The 25,462-nt window shown below is 36.2% G+C and overlaps 1 protein-coding gene across 2 annotated transcripts in view; it reads right to left on the minus strand.

Annotated features, from left to right (window-relative positions):
* The window catches only part of LOC107731426 (inactive rhomboid protein 1-like), a 34,615-nt gene extending 9,456 nt beyond the window's left edge, over positions 1-25,159 (minus strand). Inside the window, exons 1-7 of one of the 2 annotated variants that reach the window (XM_016542503.1) lie at positions 10,405-10,509; positions 10,197-10,290; positions 9,953-10,100; positions 9,694-9,836; positions 6,205-6,318; positions 1,294-1,507; positions 798-1,004 (exon numbers count right to left, since the gene is read on the minus strand). In XM_016542503.1, the coding sequence (XP_016397989.1) occupies positions 798-1,004; positions 1,294-1,507; positions 6,205-6,318; positions 9,694-9,836; positions 9,953-10,100; positions 10,197-10,285 (915 nt within the window). In that variant the 5' untranslated portion in view covers positions 10,286-10,290; positions 10,405-10,509. Of the gene's footprint in view, positions 1-797; positions 1,005-1,293; positions 1,508-6,204; positions 6,319-9,693; positions 9,837-9,952; positions 10,101-10,196; positions 10,291-10,404; positions 10,510-24,939 lie in introns of those variants that run through there. The other variant, XM_016542504.1, reaches the window with a different exon arrangement.
* Between the last annotated feature and the right edge of the window lie 303 nt (positions 25,160-25,462).

Consider the following 25,462-nt stretch of genomic DNA (forward strand, 5'->3'; position numbering starts at 1 on the left):
GGGGGGGGGAGGGGGGGGGTAATATTTGTTTATTTCAATCTTTACAAGGACATCAAAGTGATGGCAGGGTATATTGGATGCCCGATGCCTTGTTCCAAAAGCATTCACGTCACTTTGACATTAGGGATACGCAAGCTCAAAGGAGATTTCTGAATTTTAAGGAATGATTATTAACTCAAATCAAAAGGTGATTTTTTTTTTTTCTAGCAAATGTCAGAAATTGAGTCTGTCGCTTTATCCTGTTGTTTGTTCCTGTCAGGGAACTTGTGTTCATGTCTGGGGGATGATAATAAAACCAAAACATGATTTCTCTGGAAATCCCAGAAATGAAATATTTTTGGAGCAATTCAGTTCTATGCAACTAAAGTAGACCATCTACAATGGTAGATGTCTGTGGTTCTCAACCTTTTTGATTTGAAGGCCACCCAAATCGGGCATTTCCTCAGGTATTTTTGCTTGAATTATAACCATTTTCAAACTTTTTTATATTAAAAAAACTGGGAATGTTCATATTTAAAAACAATTCACCATAATTCAAATGAACTGTGATTCCAGAAAATTCAAGATTCTTATTCAGTATGTAGTTCATTAAAACCTTAGTTACAGAGGAGAAAAAAGAAATATGATCTTAAACATTTCAGTGTTTTTAGTATTTCAATTGTGTTTTATTATATGTAATGTAATGTCATTCCCCCTTGGAAGTTTGCTGAGGCCCCCTTGTTGAGAACCACTGTTATAAATCAAACACTATGCTGATGCAACATGCTTTACATTGCTTTCTATCAACCGGCTCTTACCTTTACCAGAGCAGCGGCCGCTCTGAAGCCCATTTTGGCGACAGACTCGCGCTTACGTCTGCAGGGAGGTCGGTTGAAGCCGGAGCGGGAGCTGGTGAAGGAGCACAGGGAAGTGGCGCAGGGGGTGATGGGGGTCTGAGGTATACTCAGACCGTCCACTTCCTCTACGTTACGGAACGCTCGACCCCGAGCCAGCGGGTCTACTATCTGCAGAAACCAACCACAAAAAGCCTAAACAGTGAGTCATGATCACACCGTCTGTATCATAAACCATCAGCTCTTCATAGTGTGCATCATAAACCATCAGCTCTTCATAGTGTGCATCATAAACCATCAGCTCTTCATAGTGTGCAACAGCTTAGTAAATGCAATCGGGAAATGTTAATGGAAGTCCAATGTTTTATAGAAACAAAGTTGTTTCCCTGGTTTCAAATAGATCAGTTTAAGCTATTTTGGCTCGTACCATTATAAAGGGATCTGTGTGTGTCCAGCTTACCCTCTGCATGCCATGCTGTGCGGGGGGGAGGTATAGAGGAGGAGGGGTCTCTGTACTGGTCATGGAGAGATTGTCTTGACTAGGCAGGTCCATTTCGTGTATCACCTGAGGCTTCAGTTTGCCGTAGCGCTGGGTACAGTGCCGCAGGCTCTTCCGCTGCCATTTCTGGGTGGCATCCACATCATTGCTGACCCCAAACCAGTCTGCTGTGCCCCTGCAGTCACATTTAGTGTTTATTACAGTAATATAACAGTTTTACCATACCATGTGTACAAAGTGATAGAATGGAAAAACATGGTCAAATCAAAGAGTCAAAACCATCCTAATGAGATCTCCAAAACATCGGTGGTCAACTGCAACAAAAGTGAATTCACTCTTTTCGAGTGAATGATCTGTAAGTATTCATAAATATCTAACATTGATGGATAAAGCTACTTTTTAATATGATAAAATCATACTACAATTTTTTTTCTGTATTACGTATTTTTGTTTTGTTTTAAATAAAAACATCACTAAGAGACAATAAGTTCACGTTTGATGCAAAACAATATATTTTATATATATAAAAATATCAATATATTTTGAATTAAGTAAAAATTCACTAAATTTATTTATGCTTAAGACAAACTATTTACCAATGGGTTAAGGGTTTTCCAAATGGGCAATAATACAATTGATGAAAAGTTAATAATTACATACATTGAATGTAAAATTAAAATAAGTAAATGTGACAGCACAATTAATCAAAATAAAACTGAAATCATGATATAGCTTAGCGCTTTTAACAACTCAAAGGCAGTAATTTCAGTAAATTAGGGTCCATAATTATCAAGTATTTATTTTTTTATTTTACAAGACAAGTGTAATTTACAACAATAACACATTTATATCTTCATTTTTATAATTAGAGTTAAACAGTATAATCATAATAACAATAATAAACATTAAACATTTTATCTGTTCACTTGCAGGTCATGTGAGCATTAACCAACATAAAAAAACACATGAGAATATAATTAAATTATTGAAATATTAACTAAAATGTAAAATTACCCACTGAGAATTTAAAGGGTTCAGCTGACAAAAATGTTTGGAAACCCCTTGGTAAAGATAATACAGTTAATTCAAGATATACTGTAATGATCTCTTAATATCTTCTAAAGTAAACACATCTTATTTTAAGGATGTTTAAATACTTTGCTGGAAAATAAGACAAAAATACAATTGTGTGTACCTCCTCTAAAACACAATCCTGGACAGAGTCTGTAAGTATGTCTTTTTTTTCTGTAAGTGTTTGAAGTGTGAGTAAACGCTGGTAGTGCAGTGAGGACATCAGCAGTGTTTAGAGTAAAGGACACATAGTAATAACAGAGTCGGCTGTGCATCATTACAAGGGAGGCCAGTTTCAGGCAGCAGAGGGGGACTCACAACCTTAATGGCACCCTCTTTTTAGAGGAATGATTTGAGAAAGAACATTTTCAGTCAAATCAACCAAGAAAATAACTCAAACTGCTATCCAACGAACAACTGAACAAACACTTTAACTGTAAACACTCAATATGGTGATGAAACAAATCGGTCTCATCCACTACTAAGCATAGCACTAACACTGAATAAATAATTAAACAAGATTAATTTACTTTAGATGTCAAATGAAAAAAGTAATGGCATATGATAATGATTTGTTTTTGGAAAAAGCTAACAAAATTTAGTGAGAATAATAATAATAATAATAAATTAATAAAAGGTAAAACTATCCAAACTAAACCTGACAATGATCAAATATACTATATACAGCAACTGACCACTCAAAGTCAAGTTTTCCACAGCGGTGTGTAACCCCAAAAAAACCCAAATACTTTACCAATTAATAAACCAGACCACACCAATTCACAACCCTACTAAAAAAGTACGAACACTTTCCAAAATTAAGTATATGCATTCACAAAACAAAATACATAAATAAATTATTGATAAAAAAAAATCCACAAGAAGAAGCTCCTCACTCATAAAGATACCGTGAATCATTAAAACACTCCGTTGACCTACCTGTCTAACTCATCCCAGGAGGCAAGGAAGGTCATGTCTGAGGCAGAGGGGGAACCGAAGCCTTCACACTGAGTGAAATATAGGCTTGCCCTTCCTTCCAGCCCTCTACATCACATAATGTCAGAGAGGCAAACAAGACATTTCCCTGATGCTTGAGTTCAGGCAGAAAACCTGCTATAATCCAAGTAACGCTTAATGTGTCTCAGACCATACAGCAGTGATTCATATCACTTTACTCTTACCGCCCCCTCAAATAGTGTTTGAGGAGTGTGTGTAAACACACAGTAAAATACCAGCTCATCTGACTAAAAGAGAGGAACAGAGAACAGAGAGAAAGAGAGAGAGGGTAGGAAACGTGCCGAAACATGAGGTAAGTGTGAGAACTGGGACTTAAAGACTCAGTTTGCACAATTCAATTACGAGCACACACGTGCTCACACATACAATCACACACCTCAAATAATAACACAATCTCCTCTTTAACAGTCCATTGCAAATTACTCTGTCTTTCAAATACCCTGGTGGAGCAAATTAAACATCATTCACCACCCTTCACAATTTGACATGCAATTCCCAACAAGCTCCGTGCACATCAGTGGTCTTTAACAGTTATTAGTCTGGACAGTGAATCAATTAACTTGTGGATAGTTTTGTCAATGACAGAGAGGTGGAGTCCTGGATTTAAATGGGGAGATGATACAGTTACACCCTGTTATAGAGCATGTGTTGATGGTGATGCCCAGGACCCCTAAAAAACGATAAACCCCCTTAATTAAATATAGGAAGCTAAATATCTTCATGTATAAGGACTAGGGCTGTCAAAATGGCTGAAAAACTAAATTCGAATTTTTGCTGATGCAACGTTTTTGTATTCGAATGTGGATTTTTATTTTAAATTCGACGAATATTCGAAATTCGAATTTTTTTTGACAGCCCTAATAAGGACCCACTGTGTTAAATAAAATGAAGCATAATATTATAAAGATAAGATGTTTTCTAAATTACATAACTTTTTCTGCAATGTTTTTAAAGAATTTATCAAATAAATATTATATTGTCTTTCTATTATATATACTGCCATTCTAGAGTTTGGGGTCAGTACGATTTTTATTTTATTTACTTATTTATTGAAAGAAATGAATACTTTAAAAGTATGTCTGACAGTAGATACATTTATAATGCTACAAAAGACTTATATTCCAAATTAACGTTGTTCTTTTGAACTTTTCATTCAATAAAGAATTCTGAAAAAAAATATGATTTTGTGTTGCACAATGTTGATAATAATAAGAATTGTTTGTTGAGCACCAAATCAGCTAATTTTTAAAAGTTATTTAAATAGCAATATTTCACACCATAACTGTTTTTTTTTTATTAAATAAATGGAAATATTTGAGAACTATTACAATTAGATGTATACATTTATTTTTATTAAATTTCATTTCATTTTATTTCTTACTTGTAGAAACTATGGCTGTCTAGTGTCAATGCAATAAAATAAACATTATTATTATTCTTTTTTAATATAGACTAGACACAACCCCTACACTCCAGATACCCACACTGCTACACTGGGAATAAATACTAGTGGCATCAAACCTGTGCAGAAAAAAGTTTACATTAATAAAGCAAAAAGCATGAGTCACAACCAGTGGCAGAGTTGAAAATAGCCAAAAGAGGCCAACATAGCAGTTTTTTCAGCATTGTGAATAACACTTTCTGCCGTGGCATGTTCTTCTCCCACAGCTCAGATATTCCTTTGATGGTTTGACACATGGTGGACTCAAGAGCCAATATGCTATCAGTTGATTATCTTAAAACACAGCCAAACCCATAGGCGCAGATGTGAAGGCTTTGATGCACTCCTGTTTTTGTGCCGAGGAAGAAAGGAGCTCTTTTTCAAGTTTGTGTAGGAGTCTGTGTTTGTTCTGACATTCTTTCTGAGCCAAATGAAGTATTATGGATGATCAGGGAGCTTATGTTATTTTGAATAATTAATCTTAAACTAAGCGTGGACAAACCAGATTAAGAAGTCTTTGAATGTTTCCATATATTGACGAAGACCACAACTTTTTTTTTTTTAAATAAAAGAGTTTGTTCAAAGACAACAACAATTAATGCCTTCAAAGTACATCCAAAATGATAATTAATTTAAACTATGTGAAAAAAACTGGTTACCTAATTATAGCAGGATATTTACACCTGTGTTGTTACCTAAAACTAAATAATAAATTAAGTAAATTAAGATGATGTAGTACTGAAAGTGAAATAAATTCAATTAGAAATATATTTAAAAACAAAACAATAAAACTCATTCAAAATATTAATAAATACTGTAATATTAAATAACTAATTTTAAAACATCACAAATAACACAGACTTACAAGACAGATTTACATATAGACATTAGAAAAAACATCCTGTTTATTTCTCAGAGAAGGGTCAGAGAAAAAATGGAAAATGGTTGTGTGAACTTTACTACAAGTGTTTAAAAAAACTAAAACTAATACAATTAATTCAAAATATTAAGTACTATAAGTGTATATAAATAACACTAAAAACCCAAATAACACATATTTATGCATCATGTGTAAGGGTCAAAGAAAGGATGGAAAATGGTCATGTAAATGTAATTAAGAGTATTTGGTGCCATTATATCCTTACAAGAAGACTTCATGGAATAACATTTAAATTGATGTGGCTGTTTATATAAAATATGGGTGAACCAGTTTTACAAATGCTTAAGCCAGAAGTTGTGTGAAATTAAAATGGAAAACATTCTCTCTACAGAATAAAGTGTTTAATCTGACTGCATACTGTATGAATTTTGACTTCAGTGGGTCTATATTGGTTCCACGGTACCTGAGGACGATTTGGGGCAGTGACTGCCGTCTGGGGGGTTCCAGACGTGAGAAACACTGGCCTTTAACCAGGACTGTGCTCATCTGCTCAAAGCGTACCCTCTTCCCTGTGGGACTGGTGGGGAATGAGGTGAGGAGGATGAGGAAAGGCAGATGAGAAAACAGAGAAAAAAAGAGAAAGGATAGAAAAGCAACCAGTTTAGTTACAGAAGAAAACAGAGATGGAAAAAAATAAGTTGTATTTAAGAAGTTGACAGGATCATATTAATTGCAGAAGAAAAGCAATAGAAAGGAGGTTAACAAAGAGGACAGACTCTATATATTACTGGTTTGGTCAAATATGAGCACAAGAACAGATGCTGAAAAAGAGATGCGCACATGCAGTCAAAACAAACATAAATACATTAGCGTGATTTACTGCTGTGTCTCCTCACAGTGGAGGACTTCAGCCATATCAGGAAGATAAAACATCCAAAGCCATTAAGATAAACAGTGCTTGGCCAGGAGTCTAGAGAGCAGTCAAGAGATTTAAAAAGAATAAGCACGGAAGACAGATACAAAATACATTCTTGTCTTTATTTTTTATTAAGTACATATACTGTCGTCAATAATGCATTAGCCTTTTAGCTCAGTCACAGCATAAAAGTGTGTTAATTATATCAGAGACTGCTGGAAAATCCAGCCCCAGTGTTTCAGAACATGGCAGCTAGTTTTTCACTGGTCTAATACAGTAATTAATCATAATAGACCATCCTGCACCAGTCATACCAGATTCAGGCGGTCAAACTGCTGGCTGAACAGCCATAAATCTAGCGTAGCGTTAGTTCTGGCAGGTCACGTTAGTCAAGCTCGCATCAGCTGACTCTCAGCTGATCCCCATCAACCTATGGGAATATGACACCTATCTAAGCAATCATATATAAGGTCCCTCAGTATTATCAGCAGTTTTCGCATTGCTCGTCAATCATCTTTGACGATAGTGGTCCTGACAGAAACACAGCTACAAGCTCAAGATGGATTTTCCAGGAGGCCAAAAAATTTATTATTAAAGACAGCATTTGTACTAAATAAAGAATAAACTTCAGAATAAGTCGTTTGTGTATCTGTTTCACAAACATCTTTCCCCCATGGAATTGAAATGGGTCAACGGTGGCCGAAAATCTTTTACTCCTGATCTCCTCTTCAAACAGCAAAAGCACAGGAATATATACAGTAGTGAGTCTATCACCCTGGCATCAAAACAAGGCTTTTACAAACAAGGTTTGATTTTCAACCAAATTAAATGTGACACTGAAATAAACAAGGCTGTGAACACTATGCAGTCAGTTTTACTACTGCGTCACCTAGCATTATGCTAATGTAAATCTTTGGGATTATATGTGGGCTTGCATGGGTGTATCTGTTTGTTTGCTAATGAGACAAGATCATTGACTTTTCAGATAACTATTTACATCCCTGCAGGCAAATTATCTTGCGAACATAGCAGACCCTGAAATGACCCAACACAATACAGCATTACACAAAACAAAACTATGCAAAACAGTACATATACAAAACTAAAGAATATAAGTACACTTAATAAGCAATTTTCAATGTTAAAATGCCTCTCTACTGCCAAGACACTGAACCTTAAGTAAGCCAGAAAAACATAAATGCTATGCCTTTGCAGTGCTATCAAAACATTGTCTCAAATGATATGAGTTTAGGGTTTCAAAGTGCACGTATTTGAAAACTACAAAAATGCTAATTTGTGAAAACGATGACATCATGCACATGTGTATTACGTGTTCAGTCTGTAGGTACTGTATGTGCACAGGCACGTAGGGTTTTTTTTTTTTTTTTTTTTTTTACAAATTGACTTTGCCAACTACTGGCCTGGCATACATAATACAGCATTTTTTGTCGTTTATTGTGGATCCGTGTGAATGGAGACTGTTTTGACAACTTTGTTGTCTGTACGCAAAATGTTTCAAAATGCAAAGGAAAAACCTTTCCATTTTTAGTGCATCTTTGTCATGAAAACAGCCGCTCAGTGTCATGAGTAAAATTACACACTTCACCTTAGATATACAGTACACTACTGTTCAAAAGTTTGGGGTTGTTAAGATTTTTTTAATGTTTTTGAAAATAGTCTCTCATGTTCACCATGGCTGCAATTATTTGATCAGAAAATATTGTGAAATATTATTACAATTTAAAAGAACAGTTTTCTATTTTAATATATCATATGCTGATTTGCTGCCCAAGAAGCCATTCTTATTATTATCAATGTTGAAAACATCTGCGCTGCTTAATATTTTTGTGTATACTGTGATACTTTTTTTCACAATTCTTTGCAACATATACATGTCTTTGCTGTCACTTTTGCTTAATTTAATGCATCCTTGCTGAAAAGAATTCATTTCTTTAAAAAATACAAATTGTTCTGACCCCAAGCACAGTAGTCCAAAATGCAACCCTCTACGGACACCTTGGCAATTGAATCGCCACTGGCTAGTAAATTTTTTAGTTTACTGGCCAGACTGATATATATTATATATATGTATAATAAATGTTTGTAAAATGGCACAGTTGTTTAAATATCTGAAAGTACACTCTTAACATCAATCAGTCAAGCATTATAATATGCCAATCAAGTATTATTTAATGATAGAGCTTTAGTAATTAGAATTAAAACTTGATAACCATGTATGAATGCATATTAGTCATTTTAACTGAACTTTAGGACTGGTGGTGGTGCTTTTTTGGTCATTCAGTGTTTCTGTAAATAAAATTGGGAAAAAACTAACAAAAATACTGATAAGATAATAATGATACGAATTCTACTAATAGAACAATATAAAACGAACTAAGGATTAATGAGCTGCTGGATTAATGAATATTAATCAGGTTGTGTACGTTCGCTCGAACTGATTTGCTGAAATCAAAACAGGGACGATAATAGGTGAGCGCCAGCCAATGAGATTGCCGATTGCACATTAGTTCCACCCACTACCGGAGAAAGCGGCAGTTCTTAACAGCTGAAGAATTCCAAAGGAACTTCCTGTTATTTTGACAGGAAAATACAACAAAGAATACCGTTTACATGTAGCGCGTCAATTCTCTCTCTCTCTCTCTCTCTCTCTGCGTGTGTGTGAGACAAAGCGACGGCGAGTCGTGCGCCTTCACACTAGAGTTTACGGTACGTCAAATAAAGGTACACTGCGCATCCATTCAGATGAACTGATAAATAGCACAGATCGGTTGACGGAGACGAGTGAAACTTGGAAGCGCTCAGTCAGAGAGTGTTCGGCGAGTGAAATTATATCTGTGCTAAACTTATACTTAGCCTCCAACTCACACACTGGCGAGTAAAATCTGAGAATTTATTAGCCATTGGCTGATATTAGACATCATTTAGTCACCCAGAGAGAAGATTTGGTCGCATATGTGAGTGATTTACTCGCAATGTAGAGGGTTGAATTGTGTGTTTGTGGATGTGTAATCTTACCTCTTGATGGTCTGGGAGATGGAGGGTTTGCGCAGGACCGAGGGTCTGCGGCAGGCATTGGGATCGACTGGCGGGCATCTGAGCTGGATGTTTTCAGTGGGTACACTGGCACTCCGCAGGTACAAGCTGTTACGCATGACGGGCTGAAGGACAGGTGAATAGTGAAATATTTAAATGGTTTTTTTTTATTTCATGGAAACACAAGTGATTCAAAGTAATGCAAAATATCTTGAGCAAAAATGTATCATCAAATATCCACCTGGAGAAAGTTATTATGTTCCTCCACAGGGTTTGGGGCAATGGGGATGTCCAGTCTGAGCCAGGGTGGTTTCTTTCTCCGCAGGCTGCTGTTTCTGCTCTCATCCTCAGCTTCGGCCATGTCTGCCGTCCCTCCCCTTGCCAGCCAGCTGTAAGATCAGACATGGTCAAATAAACAGCTCAAACACACATAAACATACAGATATGGGTGAACAGTGCACACACACACAACAGCGCTGCCTTACATAAGACACACGCCATGATAATCCGCATTTCCATCTGGTTGTTGGGACATGATGGTGCACTGCTGAGACTGCAGTGTGCTGTCCTCCATCCACACTGCACACAAGTCAAATCAGGGTAAAACTACAGCTGCTTTTGTGCTCTTGGCACTCACACCGTTAATGCTCAGCTGGGATATATTTTCTATGCACATTCTGAGATTAAAATCACCTTTAGAAATAGCCAGGTGTGAAAATATCCATATATAGAATTCATTCAGTAATTCATGGCGGATCCTGACAGAATGCTTTAGTGTAGTTAAAAATATGAATTGGGACAAAAGTGCACTGCCCCTACTCCTCCAGCAGAGGATGCAAATTCTCCTATTATTTCACTGTTTAATCATTTTAACTGGTTTGTAGTGTGCTATGGGGACTCCCCTTTCTCATTTATTATGAAAAAGTTTTTTACCCTTCAAAGCAGAGCAGTATTTGTATTTGTATTTGTGTCTCCTCAAAGATGTGGGATGGGGGTGGTCAGGTCTGCTAACACAAACGTTCAATTTCAGATTGGGGTCACTAGAACTGCAGAGTAACTAACATTATAGTACTACTCTATCAAGGCACTTAACTCTGGTTGGTCTGTCCTTGCTGTTAGTGCACTGCAGGCCAGTACTATTGATGAAAAGCATTTGCTAGAGCTGCTAACTTTAAACAGAACAGGCAAACAAACAGAACAAACCAAAAAAGCACAACCGAAAAGTTATATATATATATATATATATATATGGTAATGATATGAAAAAATATTAAATTCAAAATTCATTGTCACAAAATTCAATTCTTTAAAATTCATATTAAATACAAATGTATTTTTAAATAACATAATACATATTAAAATATAATAAAAATTAATAAACAACATTTTTATTTTACATTACAATATTGTATTACACCAATGTAAATCTAGGCACACTCACATAAAGCGTTATTCTCTACAAATGACTGAAGTAGAGAATTTTTTCTCCGCAGGCTCACCAGAGCTACAGATTTCAAGATTTCATAAAAGCATTTGAAAACTGTTACCACTCAGTTGTAAGTGAAAAAATAACTTTTCAATGCGACAGATGGTCACAGGACAAAACAAAGCCTCTTTCGATTCAGTTTTCAATTGTTTTTTTTTTAAATGTCTGTGGCTGAATGCTATAAAGACTGTAATACCATTACTGAACCCATTGACTTTATTTAAAATGACTTCCACCAAATACCAAAGATCTATCTGACACCTCTTGACAAGCCACTCTCAGTGACTACAGACAGTTTGGATCATGAAGCATGGCAGAAACACAGCGAATGAATAGCACTTTTTGCTTAAGAAAACAAGGGTACTTATTTTTACAGAAAGATAATCCTTCAAATAACACCCTGTGGGGAAAAATAAAAAATAAAAAACTCCCACCACATCCTACTGCAAACCACATTTTTATCCAAACAAACACATTAAAATGCGGTTGGAGAAATTTCAGGTTTGGGCAAAAGGTTAGCACTGACCCTTATAAACCAACATAAGCTTTCCTTTATATTTATACATCAATACACTGTATTGTGTATTTGGAGCACAGATTAGAGCAAAGCGTGTGACAATTGGCAAATGATTAGCTTAGGTAACAGATACAAGCACTTAAATACCAGCTCTTTATTCATACAATTTATATTGTATTTTCTCTTATGACAAGAAATGGTAGCCTTTTGCTCTCAAATCATGCTACACAGCTGATAAAACCACAGCGACTGACTGAAAACCACCACAAAACAGGACATCAGAGGAACCAAGACTTCCCAGAAATCCACTTGAATGCAGTAACCTAATTGCAAATATACCATATAAAGACTTTAAGCTCAAAGCTGTTTGCAACTGCAATAAAAACACTAACTACTAGCATGAATCTGACCTGATGCACGTCTCCCAGCAAACACACAATATTATTCATACATAATATTAATAACCATCAGAAAACAATTTATGTAAAATATGAATTACTATGGTTATACTGACAGTAAAGGGGATATTTTCTCTCCCTTAATGACTCCTACGCACAGATGTGACTGTTGATACTCTGGCTATGTTCATTTCTTATTCATTACATGAAAAATAGAGCCGTTTATCCAAGTTGTCCAAGAATATAAAACAACTGATGTTTTAAAAGCAAAATATATTCACCTGACTGTAATTCACTCATTAGTCACAGCTTGGTCAAATTATTCAATGGTAGTGACTTAGAAACCGCTTTAGGTAAACCTAATCACATCAAAAATGTTTCTGTGGCTCAGTGGTAGAGCTTTGCGTTAGCAGCGCAAAAGGTTGTGGGTTTGATTCCCAGGGAACACACATACTGGCAAAAAATGTATATTCTGAATGCACTGTAAGTCGCTTAAAGCATCTGCTAAATTATTAATTAAATTAATTATTAATTAAAATTAAAAGCATTACTTTTTCCTCATGTACAGAGGAAGTGACATAAGGAGACCACATGAGTTGGCTGTTGTGTTTGTAAAGTTTGTTATTACAACAAAATACTGCATGTTCCAATTCTTCCAGAGAACTGTGGTGTATAGAAACATTTATAAGATCAAAAGTACACAACAGCGCCCTCAAAATTCTTTAATTATCTGAGACTCAAATTCACTAAACAGTTCAGCATGCGGTGGTTCAGCATAAAACCCTGCATCTTACTCACATGCCACCCGCAATCCACCTTAACCAGCCACAAATGAGAGGTTTTGTATTGGATTTTCAATTTTCAGTGCTGTTATTAACAAAAATAAAACCAGGAAATCATATGAAAAAAACTGTGAGTACAATGTAGTAGAAATAAGAAACATTGTGCACCAGAACCCATTCTTTGACCAAATTAGAAAGCCTTTTCTGTGTAAAGTTATATCCAGTTTCACAGTATTGTTGCCATGATAACATCATGCCGTAAACCTTAAAACAACCATAAAAAAAATTATGAGAACTTTACAGCTCATAAAATATACAAGTTTTAACAGAAGAATTCATTTAAGTGCTTTCTATAAATTAAAAGCTTCACGTTTCCGCTTTTAAATCTCCCCAAAATTGTCCTTTCATTGTGACTCACCTTAAACATTGATCTGTTTTTTTTTCTTTTCACTTGTTATGAACCCACAATATATATATATATACATTTTTTTTATTTTATTATTATTATTTTTTTTATGATGTAATTAAAAGCTGCAATTAAAATTTTCCTCCTTCGCAATCTGTAGTTCTCCTTCCTGAGGTCCTCCTAAAGTGCTGGAAAGGACATGGGTGATGTTTTGACTTTGGCCAGATGTTGCAGCGGCACACTGAGTTGGTTTTTGTGGACAGGACTGGAAGGCAGATGTCCATGTGTTGTCGGCCACTGATGAATGACCTCATTTGGAGAGCACTTTCCTTCCTGAGCAGGGACGCTTTTTCTCTGTTTTCAAATACACAATCCTATCAAAGATGTGCTCTGGAGTCAACAAACCTTTCCTTATGTCCAAATTTGTGGATGCTAATCTGTAAGTCTCACATTTGCTTTGATTCAACCAAATCTTTGAATAATTACTGTATTTAGATGGTCAGAATGATTACAGTAACTCAATAACCCATAGCTGACTGACTCATGGGACACGCGCGTTTCTCTGCAAAAGATGCCTAAAAAACGTTGGTCTAGTTCGAAACACTGGCTCAACTGAGTCAAATTCATTCCATGAGCAACAATAGACACAATAGTTCCTCACAGAAAAGAGGGACGACAAAGACATACAGAAGCCACAGGAATCTGATCTGGGTTTTTCATCCTTTTGACGTCAATAGGAACCTTCACAAAATAGACACATTCATTCAACTCCAATAACTGAAAGCCTGCTGTGAGGTTTACTCTATTGTTAGTGCTCCAGATTTTTTAACCAGAGAAAGACTAAAGAAACATCCATGTACTTGTTCGAACTTCTCACTGAATGATGGCTCCTCAGCTTTAATGGCACATTTGGCATCAGTAAACTGCTGATGCTGAAGAATCTGCCTGTACCTTTAGGAACCAAGCGAACAGGCATGAATCCCACTGATCCGGGCATACTGCCTGGCAGAGCGCTCCCTGCACATTCTGGGAAATGCCGCACATACCACTAGACTGCTAGAGCCGTTCTGCACTATTTCATTGCATATATTTTGGTTGGCCAATGAGGTTAAGACTGGATAGAGTCCACTATAATGACTCAGCTGACCTCTGCATGATGGATCAGCCTGCTTTTAGAGTTAACCTGTTCAGCTAGTCATAAGCGTATTTTGAGGTCTCCAGCATGGGCATTGGCAATATGCTTAAATAAAAGACCATGGCTGTAAGGCTAAGTTTGCCGGTTAACATCATTGTTAAGGGTCAATGACAAATAGAGGAGTGCCCTTGATATAAAGTAATATGCCCTTGATATGAAGTAAATGACTAAAATCTTTATATATAAAACTCTGCCAAGTTCTTATAATTGTACTCATTTTATAATTCATGTTTGTTTCATATGGAGAATATAATAATACAAATGTTAATAAGCAATTAAGCATATAATAAAGCATTTTAACTACAATATTCTTACACAATCCAACCCTCTCCATTGACTTTGTATTGTGGGAAGCTGCCTCCTTGTCATTTCTGACTTATAACAAAAAACAGAACAATGCCTAAAAGCTGATGTGTGACAAGGTGTACAGCAAACAAGCTAAAAAACCCAGAACTACGGTTTTATAAGCTACCGTACCGTAAAGGCCAGCCTTTAAAGAGACAAAATGGATACAGGAAGGGCCGCTGCTGGTTAAATAGGTGCCCTAAGCAAAATTGTACTGTTGTGCCCCCTCCCCCAAATATTATGGGAAAAAAAAAAAAAAAAACGCCCACTGTATATAGGGGTCAAAATAGAAAAATACAAACTAAAATTACACACATTAAATAAAACATTTAAAAAGATTAAATATGATCAAAATAAACAATAATAAATTGAATCAAAAATCAATGGCAGCAGCTATTTGCACTAAGTGTAAATAGCGATAGAGGCAAATAGCAGTAGATGCTGTTTACACTAAGTGAAAATAGCAGTATTTGCTTAGCGATATGCTATTTACACCAAGTGCAAATAGCTATAGATTCCATTTACACTATGATAAAATAGCAGGATTTTCTGCTGTTTATACTACTTATTGCAAATAGCGGCAATGATCTGCACCTCAATATTGTAGTAAATTATAAAACAGTATGCAATAATAACGTATTATGACGATTGTCGCTCTGTCTCTATAAAAACAGAGAAGCTCAAAAACAGAATATAAAATAGCCTATTACTTCTAAATTATGATGTTTTTTATGTAAAATCACACTAACAATATAAGTGCACCTCAGAGAACATTATAAAATAAAAATAAAAAAATGCACTTCATGACCCCTTTAAAAAATTATCACAATTTCCACAAACAAAGCAGCACAACTGTTTTCAATATTGCTAATAATAAATGTTATTATTGCAAAAAAAAATCAGCATATTTAAATAATTTCTGAAGGATTCAGATCAATTTTAAAAATACTAGTTTAAATAACGATTCTCAATATTACTAGATCAAATAAAATCAGAGTTCTTGAGACACGGCAGGTGAATAGGGTAAAAAAAAAAAAAACTAATAGTTATCGCCTTACTTACCCAGCTGATTGATTACATTGATAATTGCAAACATTTTTTGTATTACAAGTTTTCTAAAATGCTATGTTTAAATATGCAAATGAGTCATTATTTAATTAAATATGCGCTAATTTGCATACATTTCTAGTACAAAAATCTAAACACTGGATGATGTCAGTTTCAAAATTCAGTCAAAAGTTTTTACAGAGGGATTTTTGGGTATCTCATTTTTGTCAGAAAATGCTTAGAACGGACAGAAAACAGTATATTTTCACAATTTTGGGGGGAATAAAATGTTGTTATATAATCAAGCAAATTATATATGAGCAAATCCCTCTGTAAAAACCTTCAGGATATAGACAGGAATAAAAATGTAAAGTTTGGTTTGTGTAAGTGCTACTGAAGTGGAGATTTATGGCTCAGTGTATAGGAGAAAAAACTCATTTTGAGAAAACGGCCTTTAAAAATATGTATTGTAATTGAAATCTATTGACACAAATAGAAAAAGTGCTATAAAAGAAACACTTAACACAGTGTCTTTTGGATGTTTTCTTTCCACTAGTCTGAAAAAAGCCCCAAATCTCAAACTTGACAGGTGCATGAAAAAAACATGAATGTTTTTGCCTGGAGTGTCTCCCCTTAAAAACATCTCAAATAAAACTTACCGAGCCCAAATTTTGCACGGTTGTGTATTTTTCAATGTATGTATGAATTGCATTTTAATGTATTCATTAATGAACACACCCAAAAGAAACAAAAAAAACTGTGTCATGTCATCGACCCATATGTTGGTGGACCAACCTTTAAAGTTTAAACCAGCCAAAACCAGTCAGAAATTTTTTTAAACTAATCTATTCAGAGCCAATTGGGCTCCTCTATTTTTCTATGCTAATGACTGGACACACATACGGCTCTTTAAAGACTCTGTAAATTAACAAAATGGTCCATTAAAACTCAATGGCTGTGCTTCAGCTTGATGTCGTTTGAAAACATCAGAATAAGTGTCCCTGGATTTCAATGTGCTGACAGAGTGGCACTAGTGCTGACCCCAGAGTGCATTCTGGGAGAAGCAGAGGTGTTGAATGGTCCTGCTAGTAGACTTCAGATCCATCTTCCAACCTGGCAACAAACATCTTTCTGTCTCAGTTGCATCAGTCACCAGCCAAGAGGACTTTCAGCAGCGCATGCCTAAACAACATGTGATCTCCATTTAAATACTTTCCAGGGTGATGGCTGCCTGGAGCATTTCCCACTAGAGAGGACTCGCTGTGTGGGCTGTCTGTATTGATTTGAGCTGTTAAAAATCTTTGCTGGCTTTTGATGGAAATGTCAAAGCCGTGCTAATGAAGTGGCTCTGTGTCATTAATTCAGAGGGAGAAAATGGCTCCACACTTCCATAACATCACTAAAGGGAAGAAAATTGGTATATTTCAGACACAAAAGCAATTTACTTGTGGAAAATCCCTTCAATTATGAATTAGCTCCCAAGTGAATCAGTCTTTGCAACTGCCAAAGAAGTTGTCTGAGAATAATATAGGTCTCGACTCTAAAAACAGACAAACCTTTACAATAGAGGCTGGTCTGGCAGACTGTTTTATACTTAATATGCTGTGACAGCACAATAATGTTTGAAAATGGAGGGGACTTTCGAGCCATATTCTCAGAACCAGCAGAACGCTTTGTTAATCTGAGGGTTAAGTTTTCCTCCAAGGGCACAGTAGACACAACTGTAACAGACTATGAGCTAAAACAAGCCAAAACTCACAGCCATAAATGAGTAAACTTGGCTCTCACATAAATGGCATAACACAAACCTGATGCTGACATCACTTGCGTGGAACTGCCAGGAAACAGCAGTCAAAAAAACAGTAAGAAAGAGCGTGCAGGCATAAACCAGTCCCTGATTTACATATACTATAAGCCACGTGGATCTAAGTCTCTTCCAGTAAGATGGACACAAAAGTGCCAAACTGACTAGAATTGCAGGACTATCATACTTATGTGTTGAAGACAAGAGTGTCCATAATAAATAAAGGAGAAAAACGTGTGCCAAGCCTTCTTTGTATTCATGCTGGTTTCATATGGTTTTGAAAATTTTCTATTTTAAAAAAGGTTTTCATGCAGTGACTCTTAAAATGGCATGTGATGTAACCATCAAGTCAAAAAAACTACATATTTTCCTTACAAATAGCTTGAATATAAAATTTAAAGTATCTTGAATTATTAATTTATAAATATCAAAAAGGTTTGGGGAGGTGCAACACATGACATTTTACAATTACAACCTGAATTTACCATGACTTTGATAAACGCACACGAGTTTTTTGAATATTAATAACCAGTGAATACTGCCAAAATACTTAAGGTTTTCTTTTCAAGTATAAGCATTTTAAATCTGAAATGAAACACATGCTCATCATAGAAGAGGTTGGGATACCCCACCCAAAAATTTAAATTCTGTCATCACTGACTCACCATAATGTTGATCCAAACCTGTAGGACCTCATTTCTTCTGTGGAACATAAATTAAGATATTTTGAAGGATGTTGGTAGTTTTGGTGTCTATAAACCACCATTATATGGGTAGTTGTGGCCTAATGGTTAGAGAGTCGGACTTGTAACCCAAAGGTCGTGGGTTTGAGTCTCAGTACCGGCAGGGATTGTAGGTGGGGGGAAGTGAATGACCGGTGCTCTATTCCACCCTCAATACCACGACTGAGGTGAGACCCTTGAGCAAGGCAACGAACCCCCAACTGCTCCCCGGGTAGTCGTGGCCTAATGGTTAGAGAGTCGGACTTGTAACCCCAAGGTCGTGGGTTTGAGTCTCAGTACCGGCAGGGATTGTAGGTGGGGGGAAGTGAATGACCGGTGCTCTATTCCACCCTCAATACCACGACTGAGGTGAGACCCTTGAGCAAGGCAACGAACCCCCAACTGCTCCCCACTGCTCCGGGTGTGTGTTCACTACTCACTGCTACACGTCATGTCACTTGACCCACAAAAATACAATGTCAAAGGGAACCGAAACTGTTTGGATATCAACATTCTTCAAAATATCTTCTTTTGTATTCAGCAGAAAAAGGAAAGTTATAAAGGTTTGGAATGACACGAGGGTGAGTAAATTATGTCAGATTTTTCATTTTTGGGTGAACCATCCTTTCATTGTGAAGGAGAACTGGTCCCCGACTGAGCCTGGTTTCTCCCAAGGTTTTTTTCTCTATTTCTGTCACAGATGGAGTTTTGGTTCCTTGCCATTGTCGCCTTTGGCTTGCTTAGTTGGGGACGCTTAATTTCTGGCAATATTATTGACTTGACTGCACAGACACTATTGGAAGAGAGCTGAACTGGATGATGACATCACTGAATCATAAATGAACTGACTTGTTTGTTATTGTCCTCTAGCATTATTGACTAACTATTTTTCTGTTTGATACTGTACAGCTGCTTTGACAAAATCTGTATTGTATAAAGGGCTATATAAAGAAAGGTCACATGACATGGTATGTATGAAATGCATTATTAATATATATTTTTAGACATGTCTTTGACCTATAACAAATTATAGAGAAATGCCAATAGTCTTTTCTTTGTACATTTCTTAAAAATAACCTGTCTGGGCTCCATTAACTGACCCTGTCTGCCAAGTGCTTGACTTTGGGATATAATTCAAAGAATGCCATCTGTGTTCACATTTCAGTTCCAGTGAGTCCAACACACTGAATTAATAGACAACTAAGCAGTTGCTTTCCTTTATACTGCACAATCCCAGCTTCCATTAACAAGTAACAACATGTAACACAAACAGGCTAAGCCTTGCTTCAGAATTACACTGCAGAACACGAATAGTGCTCATATAAAAACATCTAACCATACAGTGAAAAAAGTTTCTTTTCAAAGGAAAGCACAAGAATGATAATGAGAATCTGTAGCACTGCAGATGGGCAAATGGTGTTGTAATAGGGGCTATTTGAGAACTGCGGGTGGTTTGTCGCCTTTGTCTAAGAAGGGGCTGCTTTCACAATAGCGCTCATTATGAGGCATCTTCATGCTGTGAATTTGACATGAACACTTCCTCTGTTGGATCACACTGTATGAAAATAAAATGTTAATTGTACACAGATGGTGTGCGGGTTTGAAAAGAAAACAGACAATAAAATGAAAATTTCAAACATCTGACATTCAAGATCAAATAAAGACGCACAAGGTCTCAAATCACATGAAAGCCAAACCTTTCACCCCAAAAGACTTTAGACTCTGCAAGGGTTTTAACAGAAAGATGTGATTATTTCTGTAAGAATTTGAAGAAATTCTTCCCTATATGAACAGGAAATCTTCAAGAATCAGCACACTGTCAAAAGCTTTAAATGACACTAGACTCCATTTATTAGACCACAACTTATTATAGTTTGTTGTATTCATGCATAGTTTGATGATTATGTGTGTTATTGCAGTTGCATGTTCTTGGATATTTACTGCTAGTAGATTAATATGATTTTTCTATGAATATATCTGTTAAGCTTCATACTACAAAGAATTCTTATTATTGGCAGTAACACCAAAAGGATGCTTTCAAACAAGGTATTATATTAATCCCACAATATTTATGGAGGGAAAAACCTGATCAATTCCAAAAGACATATTTCCAGTTCAACCACTCAGGTAAAACGCAAAAGCTCATGGAAAAAGACACTGTGAATGTCTCTGAGGTAACTGCATCCATCCTTCAAGATTTTCCTTTTTGATGAATTAAATAGTCTGCAGGAGGAGTTAAAATTAGACTGAGATTTACAACGAATAACAACTTAAATGAACTTAATCGCATAAAGCTATAATAGACTTAAGCGTGTGACTAAGGGCTATTATAATGCTTTTTTGCCCTTTTTGAAGTTTGACAGCCCCTGGTTCCCATCCACTTTCAATGTATGGAGAAAGCAGCTCAGACAACCTGCTAAACATTTCCTCATGTGTTTCATGTCTCATTCAGGATAAACTTATATCTTCATAATTTGTCCTCAAGGCAAAGTGGATAATAAGTCAGATTGCAATAACAATAAAAATAAAGTCAGATCCCAGTTGAGGCCTAGAGATGCACTAATTAATACAAATGTGGCATCCTTTCAAAAGTGACTATAACATGACAACAGGCAGAGACTGGATGGGGTCTGCGGTTTTCTGATAGGACTAGCAGGATTGAAAGAGACACAGAGGAGCAGAGAAAGAGCTGGTTATGCACATATGGGGTTTACTCGCCACAGTCTGCTCTTTCTTCCAAAATCAGCAGCCAGGAAACAGAGAAAGAAAGAGAGAATGAAAGAATAAAGTTAAAAATATCACGAATCAAGGTAATTTGATTCTCCACAAGAGCTGTATCATCAGTTTTCATTTAATTTGCTTTTATTTTAATTTATTTTTGTCAGAATGGCATTCTCTCTTGGCAATGCTATTTTGGTGAACATCCAACAAATCCTGATCTATTTTTTCATCTCTTAATTTCCAGACACAATACCCTAGTGCTTAATTAACCTCACAGAAAATAACTGACCATATCTGGCTGACTGACAGGACTTTTGCCAAATCAAACCAATAATACTCTAAGGTCTCATAAAAATCTATTATTCTGACAAAGTAATAATCTAAATTTAGTAATACATATAATTTAGTAATAATCTAATAATATCATTTAGTAATAATATAATTTACTGAATGGATTGCTCAAAAGGAATTTGGAAGTGAATGCACTCTCTGTGATCTGACAGCTCTTATGTCTCAATTTTTTGTCTAATAGTTTGGGATAGGTCTGAACGAGTCTATACTTCCTGAAAGCAATGCTGCAAGAAAACTTATACAAGAAAAGTATACTTATGCAAGAAAAGTATACTTGTATGTTGTGTACAGTATGTTTCACACATGAAAAAAGCATTTGAACACTTAATGCACACCTAAAAATGTATGAATGCAAATGCATTAAATAAAATATCAAACCAAACGGTATTTATTTTATTTGGGGTATTACTTTTATTTTAATCTGTCTTTAAAAATAAATGAATCGCTAATTATGAAGATTTAAGATTTCTTGAATCTTCTTCAAGATTTGAAGATCTTTAATCTTAATATTTTTAATTGAAACCATACTTTTTTTGGTTTTCGATTCTTTGATGAACAAAAAAGTTAAAAGAACAGCATTTATTCGAAATAGAAATATTTTATAACATTATATTACTCTCACTATTACAGTCACTTTCAATCATAATAATGCATCCTTGCTGAATAAAAGTATTAATTTCTTTCAAAAAATAATCTTACTGACCCCAAATCTCTGAATGGTAGTGTATATGATGTCATTCTGTCAATGCTGTCAAGAAGTGAGTAGGTAATTCAGTTCAGTCAGATGCAAAACTGGAGTGTTCCCTGATTACCAAAGACCTTGGCATGAATTTGGAATCTTAAAGGGTTAGTTCACCCAAAAATGAAAATTAGCCCATAAATTACTCACCCTCAAGTCATCCTAGGTGTATATGACTTTCTTCTTTCAGACGAATCCAGTCAGAGTTATATTAAAAATTGTCTTTGATCTTTCAAGCTGTTTCATGGCACTCAGCGGGTGTTGCATGCATCAGTCCCAAAGAAGTTAAATAAAAAGCGCCCATCCATTAAATGCTAAAGTAAGGAAACTTTGCGTCCTTTGCTCCTGTAAACAAATCTTGGTTTTCACGAGACTCACCGGCGTATGCGCAGCGCTGACCTCATCCGCCCGGAGCTGCTTCCTTGTACAACTGTTGGCGCAAGCTACATTAAAGTGATTATTACGTTTTGAATATGGATATTTTTCTTACAAAAATGCATCGATTCACCGCTACAGGAGGCCTTTGTTCACTCCCCGGAGCAGTGCGAGACACTTTTTTATGGATGGGCGCTTTTTATTTAACTTCTTTGGGACTGATGCATGCAACACCCGCTGAGTGCCATGAAACAGCTTGAAAGATCAAAGACAATTTTTTATATAACTCTGACTGGATTCGTCTGAAAGAAGAAAGTCATGTACACCTAGGATGACTTAAGGGTGAGTAATTTATGGACTAATTTTCATTTTTGGGTGAACTAACCCTTTAAAAGATTAAAAAGCATAAGCAATAATATGATCTTTTGTAAGGAAGAGGTGTAACAACTTAACATGAGCTCGAGGGAGATGTGTGACAGTCTACTAGAACAAAGCTATACAGCCTGCTGTGATTTCATAATACAAAACCTATTCCAAGAAACAGTCAATTGCTCTGTTTATCTGATGGTGAAATGCTGTTACCAAATTGAGAGAAGCTAGGATATGGTAAAGAGTGTGGATCCAAATCACCCAAGCTTATGATAAATCCACAAATGGGATCATACTACTCGGACACAACAGCCTCATCTCGGGTCAGAACAGAGGAGTTTACCTCACACTGGCCTCATCTCGGGTCAGAACAGAGGAGTTTACCTCACACTGTAACATTCCCAGATGCTTTAGCAGCCAAAAATGCCACTGACATGTACTGTATAAACTGTTAACATGCATGGGAAAGCAACCTATCTTTTTTTGCAGAACAAGGTCTCTAAAATGGCCAAGCTCAATATAGAAGTAAATGGCCATATTTATGCAAACCTATGATGTATTAAATGAGATTCAGTGAGCATTGTTGTCACCAGATGGCTGAATCATCTTCACAAAATTCTGCACACAGCATGCTGTCTCTGTGTGTCCACTGTTGAATAATTATTGATTTTTTAGCAGGCGTTTTAATTGTCAGATACAACGAATGGAAATGCAAGCAACTTCATTGAGGTCCACCGGGAAGGACATTGTACCTGTTCTTTTCACCAGGAAACTTAGCACCTGTCCTAACAGCTTGGAGCAGTAGGCCTACTGAGGAATGTGTTCCTGTATTTCCTGGGCTACACTTTCACCTTCACGGCCACTTTAATAGCATCCGTGGGCTAAATACTCGGTGCTGCTGGCGAGACAGTAAAAGATAGTCAGTAAAATACAAGTGAGAATGAATTAATGTGGAAAAAGCTTTCCAAGTCCACTGATTTTTTTTTTTTTTGTCCAATGTTATTTCTAGAAGCATGCTTTTGATTTGTAGACACTAAAATAAATGAAAGAATGATCAGCTTCAGGGAAGTCAGACATTTCAATTGACTTTTGCATGTGCACCTTGCACATTCCTGCAGCTGTAACCACTCAAATTTGATGCAACTTTCATAAACATGAAGACAGTTTCTTTTCGGTGTCAATTCATAGTTTATGGTGAGGAATTCGATGGCTAAAAATAACTGGGGGGAAAAAACAAGATTGCTGTCATACCATATGGAGGCTAACAGTAAAAATTAATATGAAACATAAAACAATTCATGAAACAGCAAAAATGTAAAAATATCAAACCATTGATTTGTCAACTATCTTAATTATCATTATAGTTTTTAAAACATCTGACAGCTTGCCCCAGCCAGACCTTTATGGGCAATATTCTTGTTTTTAGATCATGGCAGATGGCAAAATACAGTTTAAAATATAAAATATGCTAAAATATAAAACATATATTGTTCATATTGGTTGACATTAGGTTTTTCTGTAGTCTGTTCTTTTGGAACATGGAGAAAAGCCCCTGACTGAGGAGAATCCATGTCCATTAAAGTGACTACAGCAGTGATGCTCGTTACACTTAATCCACCAACTGCAGATTATCATGCAGCAAGATTACAGATGCATGCAATCGTTTTGCAAAACCATTTTACACAAGCACATATTTATAGGCTGTGTCCAAAAACCGTGAGCTGTGAGGCAGCTCACTAGTTTTAAAGACACAGTTCTAATTTCAGAAAACTAATGTGGTATTTCCAATAGCTGCATAACGCCACATGCTCAATATGCTGTTCCCTATGAAAACAAATTATTTATGATGCATTCAGCTGCACGTGAGTTGACACACATCCTACCCTCAAACAACAAAGATGCTACCTCTGTTACCATGGGTACAACTTTAAAACTTCAAACGTAAAGAGACTCATTGAAATGAATCCATACCTTCTGATGGACTTTCAGATCTTAGCAGCTGGGTTTCTTCATTAACCGGCGTTTAGCGTGATGCTTCTTCGCAGAGGAAATATAATGTCAATGCATAACTAAACAGTACGGAAGCAATATGATTTTACATAGTCAAATCCTAAATCCAAAGTTTGCGACAACGCTGCAGATAAAAGTCATGCTGCTCGCCCAGTAAATTCCCACACTGTGGCTGAAGCCCAGCACAGGGTGGCGAGTTTCAGAATCTGTAGCTCAGTTTCAAGCTGTAAATACGCCCACACGCGCTGAAAGAGACAGAGTGGGCGGAGACTTCAAAGACGTGCAGATGTTACTAACCAATCAGCGCCACTCATGGGCGTAAAACAGAAGACTACTGACGTCTTCTTCTAACTGCAAAAGGATGCAGAAACCGCTGTTGTGCGTCATTAATGCAAAAAACGCCAAGTGCTAGGCTACATTAGAACAAACATACATTGCCTTGAGATAAAATTAAGATACATCCCTATATTTTAGAACATATTTT

This window comes from Sinocyclocheilus rhinocerous, unplaced genomic scaffold (assembly GCF_001515625.1).
Source record: "Sinocyclocheilus rhinocerous isolate Xijiao unplaced genomic scaffold, SAMN03320098_v1.1 scaffold1390, whole genome shotgun sequence".
Taxonomy (NCBI): domain Eukaryota; kingdom Metazoa; phylum Chordata; class Actinopteri; order Cypriniformes; family Cyprinidae; genus Sinocyclocheilus; species Sinocyclocheilus rhinocerous.